Source organism: Malus sylvestris, chromosome 2 (assembly GCF_916048215.2).
Source record: "Malus sylvestris chromosome 2, drMalSylv7.2, whole genome shotgun sequence".
Classification (NCBI taxonomy): domain Eukaryota; kingdom Viridiplantae; phylum Streptophyta; class Magnoliopsida; order Rosales; family Rosaceae; genus Malus; species Malus sylvestris.
This window is the reverse complement of record NC_062261.1, coordinates 10,608,737-10,626,729: the sequence shown is the minus strand read 5'-3', so window position 1 is coordinate 10,626,729 and position 17,993 is coordinate 10,608,737. Positions and strand designations below refer to the sequence as shown.

The 17,993-nt window shown below is 37.4% G+C and overlaps 2 protein-coding genes across 4 annotated transcripts in view; one reads left to right on the top strand and one right to left on the bottom strand.

Annotated features, from left to right (window-relative positions):
• Positions 1-181: 181 nt before the first annotated feature.
• Positions 182-17,993, bottom strand: part of LOC126590503 (uncharacterized) — a 25,230-nt gene continuing 7,418 nt past the window's right edge. The window contains exons 1-7 of one of the 2 annotated variants that reach the window (XM_050255946.1): positions 3,514-4,132; positions 2,344-2,486; positions 1,755-2,026; positions 1,526-1,680; positions 1,050-1,312; positions 775-837; positions 182-663 (exon numbers count right to left, since the gene is read on the bottom strand). In XM_050255946.1, coding sequence (XP_050111903.1) covers positions 406-663; positions 775-837; positions 1,050-1,312; positions 1,526-1,680; positions 1,755-2,026; positions 2,344-2,486; positions 3,514-3,763 — 1,404 coding nt within the window. In that variant the 5' untranslated portion in view covers positions 3,764-4,132 and the 3' untranslated portion in view covers positions 182-405. Of the gene's footprint in view, positions 664-774; positions 838-1,049; positions 1,313-1,525; positions 1,681-1,754; positions 2,027-2,343; positions 2,487-3,513; positions 4,133-17,993 lie in introns of those variants that run through there. The other variant, XM_050255948.1, reaches the window with a different exon arrangement.
• The window catches only part of LOC126590517 (protein ALP1-like), a 3,751-nt gene continuing 713 nt past the window's right edge, over positions 14,956-17,993 (top strand). The window contains exons 1-4 of one of the 2 annotated variants that reach the window (XM_050255957.1): positions 14,956-15,255; positions 16,346-16,917; positions 17,026-17,251; positions 17,338-17,889. In XM_050255957.1, the coding sequence (XP_050111914.1) occupies positions 16,468-16,917; positions 17,026-17,251; positions 17,338-17,816 (1,155 nt within the window). In that variant the 5' untranslated portion in view covers positions 14,956-15,255; positions 16,346-16,467 and the 3' untranslated portion in view covers positions 17,817-17,889. Of the gene's footprint in view, positions 15,256-16,345; positions 16,918-17,025; positions 17,252-17,337; positions 17,939-17,993 lie in introns of those variants that run through there. The other variant, XM_050255965.1, reaches the window with a different exon arrangement.

The window sequence follows — 17,993 nt, the reverse complement described above, 5'->3', positions numbered from 1 at the left end:
TTTCATTTTTGCTATATCATGCGAGAGGTACGTGAGCTTATATGTGAAATGCCCCGTTTCATGAAACGAGTGTCGGCAAGTTTTTTCGGCAAACCATCCTACCCGCCCATATAAAAGATGATAAGAGTTAACAAGCATAAATGCTCATAATTCAGTAACAAGAGAGTTGCAAGCATGTCAATGAGATGCCAATTTTTCCAATCCCATGCTATAACAAAATCGATCATGTCATTAATGTCAACCTTTTAACAAGCTACAATCTCGATCTTGCCTTAATATGCACATAATGTACAGCCCTATTGGAAATAGAAAGGTGAAAAACCCGAGGGACGATTATGTCGACGTAAAAGGAAAATCGACCTACTTAAGCGCTGAAATCTCGACATGAGGAGAAGAGAGCATGTGTTAAGAATCTGAGCGGCTGTCTGATTTGCGCAATACTTCCTTCAGAACCGCAGCTATTCTATTTGCCATATGGTGTTCTAGGAACCTTTCTTTGACCCTTTCGTAGCCTCTCTTCCCCATCGTAAGCCTCCTCTCAACGTGAGTGGCGAGTTTTACCATATTATTCGCGAGAGGAGTGATCCCTGCTTTCCCAACAGGATGCAGCAAACCTGTCGTTCCGTTCACTACAATCTCTGTGGTGCCACCTGCCGCTGTTCCCTGATAAATATTTTATTTGGGAAAGAAAAAAAAGACAATGAAATGGGTCAATAAGATAGGCAGCATCAGTATTAGATATTACACGAAACGAAAAGGAGGAAGGTTCATTACCAATACTGGCAGCTGAAATGCCATGGCTTCAATGGTTATCCTACCAAAGCATTCTCCGCGTGCCTGTACGGAATGAAAAAAAAAATACAAGATGAAAATGGATATTTTAAGAAAATTTATGTAATTCCAACCACATTAGGGTCAAACTTGAAAAAGAATAATCTGAACACCTATTTGTATGGATCTTATTCTTTATTCGTTGGCTAGTTGGGAATTCTATATGCATCAAAACAAGATTGAATAACACAATAATAAAAGAAAAATGCTTCTAATACCTGCGAATTTTGAACAAGGACATCAATTGCAGCCAGATACGGAGCTACAGTCAGAGTTTTGTCTACAAAATGAACACGATCTTGAATTTTCTTCATCGCTACAAAGTTACGTAATTCATGCTCGAACTTGGTATGAGCAGTCATGTCACTCCCCACAATTACAGCATGCATTTTTGGCAGTTGCAGCTTCTTCTCTTGGATCAGTCGCAAGCTTTCATAGAAGGAACGCAAAAACAAATCCTGGCCTTTTCCGCGCGAAACACCTATAGACATGAAGTGTAATTTAGTGCTCACAATGTATGCATAAACTAACCAGAACATTACTTTTTATTTGTCATATCCCCACGGAAATTAACACAAATTTCACCAGCATACTAGAAACAAGATAAAGATAAAAAACAAACAAACTGGTAAATTCATGGTGAAACATTATAACCAAATTCAATCAAACCATCAAAACAGACCAAAATACATACTGTTAATGATGGCAAATACTAGTTCTTCACTTCGAACTCCAAGAGACTCCCGGACATGCTCACGCAAAACTCGCTTTGCCACATTGTCCTCAGCAACTTCCATAAGTTCCTTGCTGTTTCCAAGGTGAACAACAAAGGTCTCGGGCATTTTGATACTGCAGAGAGAAAATGAATGCAACGGTGAACCAAATGATATAAAAAAGAAAAAGGAAGAATATTTGAAGCCTACCCCAAACGCTCTCGAGTCCTATTCTCCCAATATTCTGCTGTTACATGTGAATCTATCATAGAACCTGCAACAAGTGGGAGGTGCTTAACATAATCCAATTTGAAGTAATGGCCACGCATTTCATGAATCCACCACAACACTTTTGGGAGAACACGGGGAACATTTTCCCTAAGAACAACATCCAACCATTTCCCAGAAACTGCGGTGTTCAATACAACCAAATCAGCTTTGAGAGCTGTATTCACAGTTTCTTGGCCATTTTCAGAGAGGACCTAGAGATGTATAGAAGCAGTATTAGAAACATGGAGAAGTTACAGAGAAATCTAACCTATCAAAAACAGGAAATGACACGCAGAGAAGACCGAGCCAGACAAGGCCATAGTATAGATCAAATCAGATGGGAAGCTAGATTTACTTAGCATAGTTTCCTTAGCACGTGGCCAATATAGTACAGTTGGACAACAGAATGCTTCCATATCATGAAATATTGAGATAATAAAAATAACTATGTAGAACAAAGACAACAACTAGACTGCAAAAGAAGACTTCCAAAATAATCTCTTAAAAAGTTAAAAAGTGAAATTTGTACCTGCACTCCTCGGTCCAACATCTTATGCTCCAAACTGTATGTTACAGCATCTGTATCTGACGATTTCATGGTTGTAACCCAATAAACTTCAGTGCCAACACCTCTCAATAAAAATGCTAGCTCCATCAACAACAAAGGTCCACCTGGAAGAATGTTCAATATATTATCCCTCCAGTAGCGTTTGTAAGATATAAAGAGCAGAAATTGGTGGGATAAAATATACTCTTCAACCAGATATCTGGTTAAGGAGGAAGATAGCTTTCATCAGTTGTGGTACTACTCCATTTATTTCAATATGCTGACAAGTGCAAGTAAATATAACAAAAAGAACGCATCAACATTAGAAAACGTTAGTCTGTTGACGCCGGCAAGAATATTGACTCAATAAGTTCTCGAACCAAGGACAAAAGTTTCTCAACTGAAAAAAAGAGCATTCTTCAAAGAACACATTGTATTACAAAATGCATGACAGCTCGAGAACAAGATTATCCCAATAAATAGGTTAATGTTCAAAAGACGACAAACATTTTCAAGTTGAGTAGTAATATTTTCAAATGACACATCAGTACACAGAATGGACAAATAATTCAAACAACCCTGCTTATCGGGTTATTGAATTAATTAAGTTACAAAAATACGTGAATAGTAGAACAATACAGATGCCGTCTTATAAGAATCAACAATCGCAGAGAAGTAACGTACTCAGTTCTTCCACTCTATAATCTTGACTTCACATAAATCCCCAATGAAATCATTGATTAAACTCGAACATAATGAAGGGCATGCAACTGCACCAGACCATGTTTCCAAATTCACAAACAAATTAAAGTCAACTGAGATGAAAATATATCAAACAGCATTAACACACTAAGGAACAAGCTACCCTCTCCATAAATACTAGAATAAAACAGGAAATTTAAAAGTAATGAGGCACAGGAAAGGACTTATTGTTAAACGGGTCATCGAAAACCATCCAATAGTTCGAAAACCAGTTAATGCTCACAGATTCCACTGATACAAGTGATTTTTCATCTAAAGCTGCTAACTTTCTATGTTTGTATAATCTAATAAGTCATTAAAAACTTAACACAACTAATTAAACACGATTAATATAAAAATGCATTAAATTCATAAAAAATGATAACAATATAATGGAGACAGAGACATTACCAGAAAGAGAAAGCTCGTGGGAGACCAAGAGCACGAGCTTGGACTTCATGAAGCTGAGGGGGCTAGGACTGGTCCCAATGGGCGCCCCCAGCGGAACCCTCTTATCGACGACGTCAAGGCCGCCGCGATCGCAGGTGTCAAACGCGGCTCTGATGAAGAAGGCGATCAAGGTAGAGAGGGAGACCATGACGAGTAAAGCCAGAAGCCACCGCTTCTGCGCCGCGACCCACCCCACGGAATGCTTGGCCATTTCTAGGGTTTGAAAGTTCCGTCACTGCGAGTCCCGGCGGCATAGCTCTAGGGTTTGGGTTTTCGACTTCGGCCGGTGGGGTTCGTACATTTGGCTCTCTGCGATTGAAGACTTGTAAATAATGATAGTTTCAAGGTTTTTGTCGAAGCTCCGATGGATTTTGGCGCTCAAATTTTGTGAAATTAATGGGAAAATTTGAAGCTTTGGTCGAAATTCTTCTGTTCGATTGTGTTCTTCTACAGAGAATCGTAGCGCGGAGCTCGAGGTTGAGAGGTGCTGCTTCTCTCTGTGTGGGAGTGTTTGGAGGCCTTTTTGCTTTTGTTTTTTGGAATTTCCAATGCTTTTTTGCTTTTTTGCTTTTTTTTCGTTTTAGGAATTTGGGAAAATATAAATGGAATGGAATTTGCATTTTGGAATATGGTTTCTTGTGGCTTTATCTTTTTGGGTTTTTTTTTTTCCTTTTTTCCTTTTCTTCCAATTTTTAACACTTGTTTGTTGTTGTCATCAATTTTCACTTTTCTCTTTTTTCTTCTTTTACTTTTGGAAAATTTCTCTACCCTTTTTTGGTAGAGTAGTTGGAGCAACTCCACCTCTTTCGATTGCCCTTGCAATTGAGTGATTCAATCCTCCCACTCCAGAAAAACAGTGGGGCTGTTCAGCGGGCCCAACCACCCCCCCATTTGACTTCAGCGACGTCTTTTATATTTTTTGGCAGACACCCTCACACTCGTCTGAGAGGGGCGACGTGGGATGTTCTGGACCGTTGGATTTCCAACTGTTATATTTCTCGGCCACTAGATTTTTAACAATGAAATTTTTTGAATTTAACATAATTTTATTATATACATTTTAAAATAAGATGAAGTGACCTTTAATTGGATTGATTATTTTGCATACATAATCTTTAAATGGACACTGACATATATAACAATTATATGGGAAATAAAAACATAAGTGAGTCTCATACAATATCTTGAATTTAACTCTTAATTTTGAATAACAACTTATCACCAATTCACCTTTTACACATTATATCCTCACGTTATTTTCAAAAGTTTTAAGCTTGCTCATTTACTATTATATAAAATAGCTTGAACGAAAATTCGAAGTTTACTTTCTCGACAGTTCAACTCATTGTCAATTCATGACAGTAAAAAGTAATGTTAAATATTTGTTGAGGCAATTATTACATATTGCGCCAACTTTGAATATTTGATCTTATTTTGCTAAAGATGAACAGCTAAGATATCAAGACCCCCTCTTATATTGAATGTCATATCATGGAAGCTGAGTACCGAAAATGTGTGAAGTGACATGTAACCCTTTCTATGGCTGCAATATTGTTGCCTTTTCCACTGGTGCAAAGACCTAATATTAAGGTGCTCGGCTTCCGTACACTTTGATGCAAGCAAAACCATTTATAAGTAAATAAAATGGTCGAATTATCTGTCCTCAGTCTGATTAAATATTTGCAGGTCTTACCAGAGAATGGCCTGGATGTCAAGTTATCAGGGTCGGGAGCAACTGGGAGCCCCCCTCCAACTTTGTCACCCTCACCCACAATGTTAACCGTTGCATGGAGATGTAAGGGTATCTTTACTGCAGTGGGTGTTGATATCCCTTACAACAACGTCTTCTTAATTCCTATTTGTAATTTTCAGGTGAAAGGGCTCGTGATACTCCATATGAAGTTAAATATCATTATCCCAGTGAAGGGTTATGAGCCCATCCAGTTTTTGCTTGACAAAATGTGCGGTAAGCTCATATTGCTCTCTTAAAACTCTCGTGTTTCAAACTGTGGAGAAACATAACCAATCTCAAGAGAACAAGTTATGGGGATGCAATGTGCTAAATCGTATATTAAAGCGATACTTCTTGCAGTCGAACTTGCTGGTGAAATGTAATTGGCTGATTGATACTGTTTGTACCATACTTAACCAATCCCGAAACTACTGAGCACCGGTCAACGTTATACCGTCAAGGACCCAGAAGAGTTTCCCTCCAACCAGGAGGCCAATCACAGCGTGACACGTGTCAACATCAGAAGCCAATCATAGCGCGACACGTGTCAACATCAGAAGCCAATCACAACACGACACGTGTCAATGTCAGAATGAAACTAGAAACTCTCTTCTATAAATAGAGATCAATCTCTCACAATATTTCCTAATGTCATTTGTACTAAATCATTCACTTGTACTCACTAAAGGAGAGTTTGAACCTATGTACTTGTGTAAACCCTTCACAATTAATGAGAACTCCTCTACTCCGTGGACGTAGCCAATCTGAGTGAACCACGTACATCTTGTGTTTGTTTCCCTGTCTCTATCCATTTACATACTTATCCATACTAATGACCGGAGCAATCTAGCGAAGGTCACAAACTTAACATTTTCTGTTGTACCAAAGTCCTCACTGATTTTGTGCATTCAAGGAGGCCAATTCCTAGGCCCTCTCACCCCCTCTCAAAGCTCTCACTCTCATAACTCTCTCTCCCTCAGAAATATAATCAATGTGGACGTAACCCAAACCTTGGGGTGAACCACGATACATCTTTTGTTATTTACATTACTTGCAGATTCACGGTTGGATTTACGTTGTTCCAAGACCTCCGACTTTGTGTATCAACAGATACTACTACAAAAGGCGTGTGGAATGAGTCTGAGGAAGGATTCAAGCAATTGAATTTAAAAATTGCATTGACATTATGTCAACTTGAAAAAATATTCCCTCCTGCATTTTTTGATATAATGGTGCACCTTTCAATTCACTTGGCAGATGAAGCAGCTCTTGCAGGGTCTATTCAATATAGATGGATGTATACAATTAAACGGTAATTAACAATTTTTTTATAATTTTTTTACAATTGTAGTCATAACTTTAATTATAATAATTTGTGTTGCATTTTATAATTGTAGGTATTTGCAAATACTAAAGCATTTTGTTTGTAATAAGGGTCGTCCTGAATGTTCTATAGCTTAAGCATATTTGGTGGACGAGTGCTTGTCCTTCTGTTCGATGTATCTTAGAGATGTCGAGTCTCGTCGCACCTGTAGAGGCCGAAATGAAGATGGTATTGGACATGGAGTATCTGGTGGATTATCAATTTTTGACTCCAAAGGATGTTATATGGGTTCAGGAGAAAATGTGGAGCTCGATCTAAATGTTCTTGATAAGTGTCATATATACATTCTAAATAATTGTGGTGAAGTTAACCCATTTAGAAGGTAAGAACGTTTAATCATACGTCTTAATGTTTTATTGGTTTTCTTAACTTTGAAAAATTAATTATCTAAATTTGGACATAATTGCCCAGGCAACATGAGGAATTCCTGAAAACTAAACATCATCGAGAAAGGTTAACTATGCCACAAATTAAGGAGCTAAGCAAGAAAGAATTTACAGAATCGTTCAAGCAACATGTGAGTTGATATAACAATCACATTATTTATTTATATTTTTACATTTTAATTATAACATGTTTATAGTTATCATGTCAACTTTTATCTTCATTCGTATTACAAATGAATTCAAGATGTCATCCTAATAACACGTTGATATCTCAAGACTTGCATTGGCTAGATAATTATCCTAGTAGGGTTGTGAGTAGATATAAAAGTCACATTGTTCATGGGTTCAGATTTTGCATAAAATTTGTGGATGATGAGCATAAGAATCAAAATTGTGGTGTCTTTGTACCTGCAAATGTTCCTGGTGCAATTGGGCAAGTGAATTGTTATGGCAGAGTTGTAGATATTTTCGAGGTTAAATATTGTGGTCATACTGATGCAAAAGGTAGGGGTCGAGCTGTGATGTTATTTAAGTGTGAATGGGTTAATAATGAATGTGACAGCCTGTCCTGAAACATAATTTATTCGATCCTCGCTAGTGTGAAATGTCGATTTTACCCTTGAACGTTGAGTTGTGTTGTGTGTTTGAGCTTAATATTTTGACCATTTAAAATCCTTATGCTAAATCTTTGGGCTCATTTAGGACTTAAGTTTTTTTTATGGGTGCCCAATCCGGACACACACATACTCACACATGCAACCCTTTCTCTCACTCTTCGTCGAAATCTCTCTATTTGTCCTTACAATCGTACGGCCATTGACCATCCAGCCTCAATCAGTCGCAGATCGAGGTTGTAGTTGGTGTTTTTGGAATCCTTGCAAGACTAAAAGTCGAACCATAGCGTTGGTTGGACGTGAGGACGTCGGGAATTTAAGAACCAAGAAGTTCCGAGGAAGTGCACAGTGATCTCGACGTGATCGTGAGTGTTTCTTGAAGTTTTAAGCTTTTTGGAAGTCTTAGATCGTCTTCACGAAGCTTTTAGAAGAGTTTTGAAGGGTTTTGGACGTCGGGAAATCCCAGTTCGCGAAGTTGTAGTGGTGGCAGGAATATCGAGGTTTTCCCGATGAGATTTTTGAAGGTTTTAGGTCCTACAAGTGGTAAGGAATTGTTCCTCTCATCCTAAGCTTCATTTTGGTGAAAATTTCATGGATTTTGGTTGAGAAATGGATGAGATATTGAAGTTCTAAGATTTTTCCAGTTTCCGGCGATAGCAGCGGCACCGAAATCGGACTCTGGCGAGCCAATGAAGAAGGAAGAGAATATTCTATCAAAGTTGACGGAATATGCTAACGGCGTCAGGTATCTTTAACGGTATATACTGATTTTTAACGAAATATTCCCTAATGCCGTTAGGGAATCTGTCAGTGTGCCAGGCACGTGCCTGAGCGTGAGCCGAACGTCTGGCCGTGCCTTGGCCGGTGCGTGAGGGCACGTGGGTGCTCGGGAATTTTTTTTAAAAATATGGGTGTTCCTGAGATTGAGTAGGTCATGGTAGTATATTCAAATACCCTAATTGAGCTATGTATGAGAAGTTATTGCCTAGTTTTTTTTATGTGCTTTAAAATAACGTTTATATAGTTGTTTTGCATATAGTTGAGACCTATCCTGAGGACGAGCGCAGTCAAGCAAGGCTCGGGGGTTCCTACCCTTCCACATGTCAGTGAGTGGGCTTTTGGTTTTCAATATATACTTATATACTTGGTATTTTTCCCAAAAAATGCATTTAAATGAAATTATGTTTTGAAATGCCATGCCTATTGATTTATGCTTAGATTATGAATTAGTATAGTATGCATAAATATGATTTGACGCTGTGGACGCTCAGGTAAGTACCAGGTAAGTTGTAAATTGTTTATATGTGAATTGATGATTATGTGAGATGTGTTGAGAGTTCATAAACCTACACCCCAGTGTTAGTGCTCCTGCCCGTGGCTAGGGCACATGCCTTCACGTGATGTTCACCTTCCGTACCATACACTCACCTTGGATCCAAGTTAGGTGCACAGTCCTGTCGTACAGACCACTATAGGTGGTTTTGACTCGTAGGTGACCCGTGATTATTCGCACAGTCTTCACATGATCGTAGCACTAGAGCGTATTTATTTACACCCAGTCATGTCGTACAGACCACTTTAGATGGTTTCGATTCGTGTGCAGGCATACTTGTTGAGATATAGATTCAGCCGTACATGCCACTTTAGGTGGATCCGGCTGATATGTTATTTCACCTGAGTTACTTATTCAGTTATTTTGAGATTATTGGCATGGCATACTTATGAATATCGTTTTCTAAGCATGGTTTTGAGATATGTATATATTTATTCTTTTTTTTGGGAAATTATATAGGTTTTACGGCAAGGGGTAGAACTTTTGATAAATGAAATGGTTTTGAAAAGCTTTATTTTTGCCCACTCACACTTTCTGTTTTGCACCCCTCCAGGTTCTAGTTAGGAGTGCTTGTCGGTGGCTTACGAGGAATTCACGGCAGCTCTGACAGATTATCACTAATGTAGGATTATCTTTGGTGTTGCATAATTAGTATTTGTCCTGCTGAACTGCATTTAGGCTACTCATGCTCTGATTATGAACTCACACTTAATATCGCACTTGCACCTTATCTTATCTAGTGCCCTAGTTAGTTGGTTTTTATTTATTCGCATTTCTTTATATCTTTATTGCTTCCGCGTTGTGCACATGGCTACGTCGCCCTCACGTGACGGCCAGCATGCCTCGATCTAGGTCCGGGTGTGTCAGTGAAAGTCAACAAGGAATGAAGACTGATCAATATGGATTTGCTATGGTGAACTTCAATCGATTGGGATTTAAAGAGGATCCTTTCATATTAGCATCACAAGCATTACAAGTATTTTACATCGAGGACACAATTGAAAACGATTGGCATTTAGTTGTTCAAACGCATCTGAGGGATTTGTTTGACGTATTAGAGGATAGTGATGCAAATTTGGATGATCGGATACTTGACAATGAAAATTTTGTTACAAGGGTTGGCGTGGAAGAGACTCATTTTCATGAATCATTACCGTTACCTACTGAGTTCATTAATTATGCCAATACTGATGACAACCTAACAGATGATGACTTGGAATAAATATATTAATTATTTCATGTATTTTAAGTATTAATTAGACTATATTTCAATTAGTATGTGATGATATTTTATAATAAAATTATATTTCTGTTTTTTATTACATATTTTATTCAAGTTAAATTTTATTTATTAAAATCCTAAAATGTTATATGAGATAACACAAAAACAAAATAGCTGGTTATTTTTTTTCTTTGGGTTAAACAATTTTTTTTAAACTAGTATGTTGTCGCTTTTAGCCGACGGCATTGGTCGAATAATTTGAAATATTAGGCGGGAAAATTCCCACTTGTTCTGCACGAGGAAATGAATGGAGAGACTTAGTGTCGGTTTTAACCGACGCTGTTGTTCTTTTTTATTTTATATTATTTTGCTTCTTGGTGGCAGATTAAGGGGATTAACCAACGTCAATACCCTTTTCGTGACGCTAGCAACAACATCGGTTCTCCAATCCGACATTGCACGATTTGATGTCAGATTTTTGGTAAAAATAAGACAGTAATTGGGGTTTCTAGTCGGTTTTTCCACCGTCAGTGATAGTCTTTTTTGTAGTAGTGTGATTAGGTAAATGTTTTGAAAATTGATACCAATAGTGGTTTGTAATAATATCAACTAAAAGAGCTTGGTTTGCTCAATCATAGAACATATAGGCAGGCACAAAGTGGAGAGGTTACAACGGGATGGGCTACATTTGGAGTGTTATCCTGCAAGTAAGCCAGTTCCTACTGAAAAATATCCATACTACAAATATTTATCGCCATGCTAAAATTTGATAACTAAAACATGTGATGTGAACACCTGCATCATATTTTGTATAGGCATTGAATGGCAACAAACATATTAAAAGGGTGATCCAAAGCCAACAAGGTGTTGGATTTTTGGATCGCCGGAGCCGCCCCACTCTAACAACACTGATATTGTTCCTAACTTTACCACCTGCCAAATTTGTCAGGTGTGGGGTTTTACTACAAAAGGCCTTAGTATTAGTTAGAGTGGGGTAATCATATTTAAACCCTTTTGGTTTTCTTGCACCCACCGATGTGGGACTTTAACACTCCCCCTCATTTGTAACCCCATTTAGTGTTTCACACATGGAGATCCATACCGGTAATTGAAACTCAGAGGTCGGCTCCTGTTGGGGCCACTTATTTTCAATGGAACTCAGTGGTTGTCTCTATGTTAAGAGTTCATATTTGTTTCCTTCTTTGTGACAAGCTCATTGGCTTGCACGGGCCCGAACCGTGGGCTCTGATACCATGTTGGATTATCGTCGGGCCCGCCTCACTCTAACGACACTGATATTGTCCTTAACTTTACCACTGCCAAATCCGTCAAGTGTGGGGTTTTATCACAAAAGACATCGGTATTAGTTAGAGTGAGGTGATCATATTTAAACCCATTTGGTTTTCTTGCACCCACCGATGTGGGACTTTAACACAAGGTTCCTCACTTTGCGAGGACGGTGGAGAAAAGGTCTTGTTCAAGGCAAACAGGATGACCCCTCACACAGCTCCCCAATGGTGGATGGCACTTTAGGTTTTGTAGTCGGGCATACTCTTACTGTTTGATATGTTGCAAGATAAGTTTAAAGTTAATTTGAAAGGTGCCTTAGTGGGGCCTTAGGTGTAGGCCTTGAGGCTCGTAATTAAAACTAACAATGTGCTAGACGTGTCACCGCTATCTAAGTATAACCGATGTAGAACAAGTGTGTTATAAGTCGATTACTTGCGCCCCAAGTTACTTAAACTTCTTGTTATCAAAGGATTGTCACAGATGGGTTATGTTTGCATTGAGTTCTTTTTCTTGCCTTGTAAACAATGACTTTTAGTTCATAATCTTGTATGTTTGAAATTAAGGAAGTTCAAGGCCTTTTGCACCATTTCCTCGATCTCAGTTTGTTCTTAATAAAAAGAAGTCTATTAAATTAATCAGATCCGATTGCAAATAGGACTATTAGGTAGAAAACTGTTGGAAAAAATACATGCTGAAAAGTACATTTAAGCGACAGATCTATTAAGCTAAAGTACAAACAAAGAGACTCGGGCAAGATTTCACCTTGTCGGGCAAGATTGAACTTCTTGCAGCCACTTCTCTTTGAATTTACAGAGGTTGTATGCTAGAAGGATGGATGGTAAATAGGTTTTATACAAAGGGATCGATACTACAACACTAGGGAAGGTAGCAGAGCTTTTACACTAGACAAAAGATGACTTTTCTAAGGGAATTATTGCTAAAAGGACTGAATCTAGGTGAGTTTTAGCTTTCTGGATGCAAATCTGGCTTGAGAGCAGAGTTTGTATGTTGTTTGTTTGATTGGTTGAGTGTCCTTGTCTCTGCTGTCTCTTTCCCATTTTATAAGCGATTTGGCCCGACTGCTTTAGCTTTGTTCTTGGCCGAAGGTCCTTAGGGGTAGTGAGTCATCTTGTATTTACACCTTTATGCCATCAAAAAGTGCTTTTTGGCTGATAGTGAGCTGGTCTCTGTCATTTGTCACTTCAGTCATAGGCACATGGCTTATGCCTTGTGATAAACTCATATTTTTATATATTTTACATCAAATTCATTTGTCTTTTCTTAGTTAGTTCCTTATATTTTTGAGCTATTTACTTTGTTTTTGTGTTTTGTGGGATTTGTCAAGCAAAGAAAGGAAAAATAGCACAAGTGGGATTTTAAGTAACAAATTCGTCAAAACTGCATGTGTAGATCAGCTGACTTTGGAAGCAATTTGCAAACAGCTCAGAATTAATTAGAGAATGAGCCTTATATGCTTGGAAAGCTACGGATGTCTATTTTCTGGAGTATTTCACGGATTGTTAATATCATTTTTCTAGAAGAAGTTATGGTCGTTTTAACACTGAAAGGTTACCAAGAGGCCGAGCAGTTTGTAATTGCAATGAAAGCAGTAAACATAATAAATCTAGCAGCCAAAACTGATGCAGCCAAGAACAAGTTAGCTGACACTTATTCAAATATAAAAGGGAGTGAAATTAAAGATGAGGATTAAGAGGGAGTAATTGGCATAAATGCTACCCAAAGAGTTACAATTGTTTTACCATTTCCTCTCACTTATTGTCATCACTAAATGGCTATTAGTGGGTGAGTTAAGGAGAAAAAAAATATAGAACAGAAGGAAAAGGCAAGGTAGCAACGTTGGGGAAGGAAGGAAAGGAAGGAGGAGGCCTCGGTCGATTTCTTTCGGTTCTATCTTCTCAAACTCGTGTCTATCTTTTGTTTTAACTTAGGAATTGTGTGTAACTAAATTTTTAGTAGTTAGGGGTTGTTTTCAAGCCCCGAATATGATTGTAAGTTTGTTATGACATTTTGTTTGAATTACTTTTATGAATGGATGAAAATCAGTTCACTACTTGTCTCATTGATGAATTCTTTATTTGTTTTCTATGGATGCATACTTAGTAAGCATATCTAGGATTCTAATGCTATGAATATGTGTGTGCTTGCACTTGTCGAATGAGGACCTACATATGTTATAAAGTAGTACTTGTTAATTGCGATTAACGTGTGAACTAATTTCTATGATATGTAAGACAACGCCAGTACTTACGATGCCTTGTGATGACTCAAACTCTTTTTGTTCTTAATGATTTCTACTTGTTAAATCTATGAACACGTCATTCTCGATTGCATGCTAGGGACTAAGTTAAGTTGAAAACGCCATTCTCTTAACATACTACATAAGAAAGAGTAATAGGTTGAGTTTTAACATTGAGCCAACTTGAGTATCTTCATCCAGAAATAAAAGAAATTTGAATGAAACATAACATGTTTGCATGATTATTTTGTGGTGGATAGCAATTCCCCTAACTCGTTTTTATTAATTTGTGAACTACTTAAAAATCTGTTTCTGTTCTATTTTTGTTTGATTTAATTTAAATAGAAAATCAACTCCAAAAATCCCAAAACTTTGTACGAGTGTATCTCTCTGTGTCTAGTGTCTGCATATAAAATTTTGTAGACTTTAGATAAGTGTAAGTCAGTCTAATAATTATTTTTCGGTGGCTGGTCAGTAGGGACATCAGCCCAATTTTTGTGACATATTAAGGAGTTAGATAAAACAATCTTCTATGGGAAAGACTCTTATTTTCATATGCTACAATTGACAAATCTTAGTGTTAATAAGGAAAATCAATAGGACATTTGTATGCTACTTTGTGGTGTGCTTTTAATCCTAGCACCTTGGCTGAGAAGGCTTCACTTTATTTCAGGCTTTATTGATGGGCTTCAGGCAAGTCCACATTCCGTTGTGACATCTTTGGGCCTCAATACATTAAGTCCAGTGTTAAATATTAACCCAAACAAATCTATCATACACATCCTTATATATCAATCCAGTATAGCCTTATTTTTATAGCTAAAGTTGATGTTTAAGCGATCTGTCTCGGATCAGATTCACTGCTTCATCGACATTGTTTTGTTGTGGAGGGTTTATTTACAAGACTAGAGTTGAACAGAAGGTAGGCCTTATTTCTTTGGCTTCAATATCTTTGATGGTTTTTTAATTCTAATTTGTCATCATAGGCTCAATTGGTATGTCCTCAGTTATATGTTTAATATTTACGCTTGATCACATGCAGCGTGGGATAGAAGCATGCCGGGCATGACAAATTCTATCTGCTTGTTCAGAAACTGTAACACTCCGTTTGGATGTGGTAAAATAAAACAGAATTTGACTTAAACTAGGGAATTTAGGATGGGAAAGCAGTTTTCCCTCGTTTGGGAACCTTGCAGCGCGAGAAACGGCAAATTCTACGGGAAAAAAAGGTGGAAATTAGGGATGAAGAATTCCGAGTTTAATTTCCGCCTAAAGAGGTGTAATTTCACAATTCCAACAACGATGAGAATCCCGAATTCATCCGCGGGGAGATTTTGTGCGCGCCAAACTTCAGGATTAGGGCGCCAAACTCGGATATCTACCGCCAAATTTCACAACAAAAGGGCTGCACAATCTTCACTCTGTTAACTCTCCAATCTTCGAAGGGATTTTCGATTGTGGAATCATCTTCTTCCTTTGTTCTAGGTCAGCGTCTCTACTCTCTTCTATCTTGAATTATTTTTAGCTTTTTGGGTACGATCTTCCTGTAAGCATCATGTATTTCTGGTTTCATTCCATCCTTATCTGGGTGCGATCATGTATTTTGGGCTGCGATCTTATTACTGTAAGCATCATGTATTTTTGGGCTGCGATCTTATTACTGTAAGCATCATGTATTTTTGGGTGCTATCTTATCTAGGAAGGGTGAATTGTCCGATTGAATTGCCATTTGGGTGTGATCTTATTATGTTTTATTTCTCCGATTGAATTGTCTATTTGCTCTGTAACCTTATCTAGGAAGGGTGGAATGATTTGCTCATAATTTAAAATGGTAGTAAATGATGTCTGCTAAGTGTTGAAATTAAAAAGCACTAACACTACTGGATTAATTGCAATATTAAACCAGATTAATTGAATATCTGATATGTTAGCAATATCAATTTCTTCTTGAAATGTAAGAGACAGAATAGACAAGCCTCACGAGGGTATCCTTAATCGTACACCAACTTCTAGATAGTTCCATTGTATGTAAGAGACTCGAAGATTTCTGGCTTGTACTGTGCCAATGTGTAATCCATATCAAATCCTTCTGCAACAATATTCTTCATATTCAACGATCTGTTGTAGAAGATCTGCTTTCTTATGTCAATTTTACATCCTCTTTGGGGAGATGACCATACACATGGTTTTTGACCACCATCAATTGAGCCCATTTTTAGTTTTTGATGGCCTTTGGTGTTAGTTCCTTGTTATAGATATTGTGCTTTTGAAGGTTAACTGTCAAAAAACTAAAATACAGATGCTAGTATGATTAAAGTCGTGACTTTCATTGCTGCATTTAGCAATATAAATAAGTGTTGGATTGGTATAGTCCTACTGGGATTCAGAGATCCCATCTATATCAAATATATAAGTTTACGATGATCACATTAACAATAGCCAAGATTGATCAAATGTTGTGCCCTTGGTGTTAGTTCATTTGTTTTTTTGGTTGCATCACCTCATTCTTGCCTAAAAAATCTTGTGTGTTTACATTCATATATCACAATATATCTTTGTTCATACATTCAAACAGGTATGGAAAATACTCATATTGTAGACATGCTAATGAGGTTAAAGTGAAAGCGTGTTATAAATGAAGAGGAAAATAGGAAAAAAAGGAAAATTATTGTCAGCACAATTATATATGTTATTGTCATGGTCATGCATTGGTATAGTACGAGTGTTCTTCTCAAAGAACCTTCAAATGATTGGGATCAAGAAAGGCAATCTTTCCTTGGCCGATTGTTCGATGGAAAGGATTCAACGTGCATTGAACAATTACGAGTTAGCAAGAGTGCATTTAAGCAGTTATGTGAAATTTTACAAGGGATTGGTGGATTAGTTCGCATGAGAAATGTGTCCATTGAAGAATCTGTTGCAATTTTTTTGAATATACTTGCCCACAACTTGAAGTTTAGAGTCATCGGTTTTCATTATTATCGTTCCAAGGAAACAATTAGTCGGCAATTTCACAATGTGTTGCATGCAATGATGAAAATAAGTCAAGAATATGTGAAATATCAGCCATGTGTTATTCAAGAATATGTGAAATATCAGCCATGTGTTATTGGCAATTCTGAAAGAGAGAAGTGGCGGTGGTTTGAGGTAATCAATCAACAACTATACCAAATAAATGTCTTCGTTTGATATCTTCATTAGCTTTTTAGACTTATCTTTTCTTTTCTTTTTTCATTTGTATGACATTTTTTTTAGAATTGTCTTGGAGCACTTGATGGAACTCTCATACCAGTAACAATAACGGCTGAGGAAAGACCAAGATATCGAGATAGAAAGGGTGATATATCCACTAATATGTTAGGAGTTTGTGGTCCAGATTTAAGATTTTTTTATGTGTTACCTGGATGGGAAGGCTCTGCATCTGATGCTCGTGTTTTGCGTGATGCTTTACATAGGAGTAACCGGTTTCATGTTCCAAATGGTAATGTATGATACCAATTAGCTTTATATTAGAAAGAAAAAACTTAAAAATATATCTAAATTTGTTCTCTAAATTTTTTATTGTAGATAAATATTATCTTGTGGACGTTGGCTATACTAATGGACCCGGGTTTTTAGCACCTTACCGTGGAACTAGATATCACTTGAAAGAATGGGTTGGAAACCGTCGACCTGAAAACTACAAAGAACTATATAATTTGCGTCATTCAAGGGCAAGGAATGTTATTGAGAGGGCATTTGGATTGTTAAAAAAGAGATGGAGCATATTACGCACACCATCCTTTTTCGACATTAAAACACAAGTTAGGATTATAAATGCATGTTGTGTCTTACATAATTTTATTAGAACCGAGCAAGCTACTGATCCAGTTTTAGAAGCTCAAGATTTACAATTTTTAGCATCTGTCGACTCAGAGTTGTTAAATCGTTCAACAAGAGAGGAAAATGAAAATAACTCTGATGGGATTACATCTGTTCAAGCTACAGTCGAATGGACAGCATTTCGTGATACATTGGCATTGCAGATAACATTCGAAATCGTGTGAAGTCTTGGAAAAAGTTTTATGCAATAGTGAGTGATATACTAAGTCAAAGTGGATTTAATTGGGATGCAACCAAAAAGATGATAAGTGTAGATGAAGACCCTGCCTGGCAAGAGTACGTGAAGGTAACAAATTCATTATTTTTCTTTTGTGTGTGAAATTCTTTTAATTGTTGCTTTT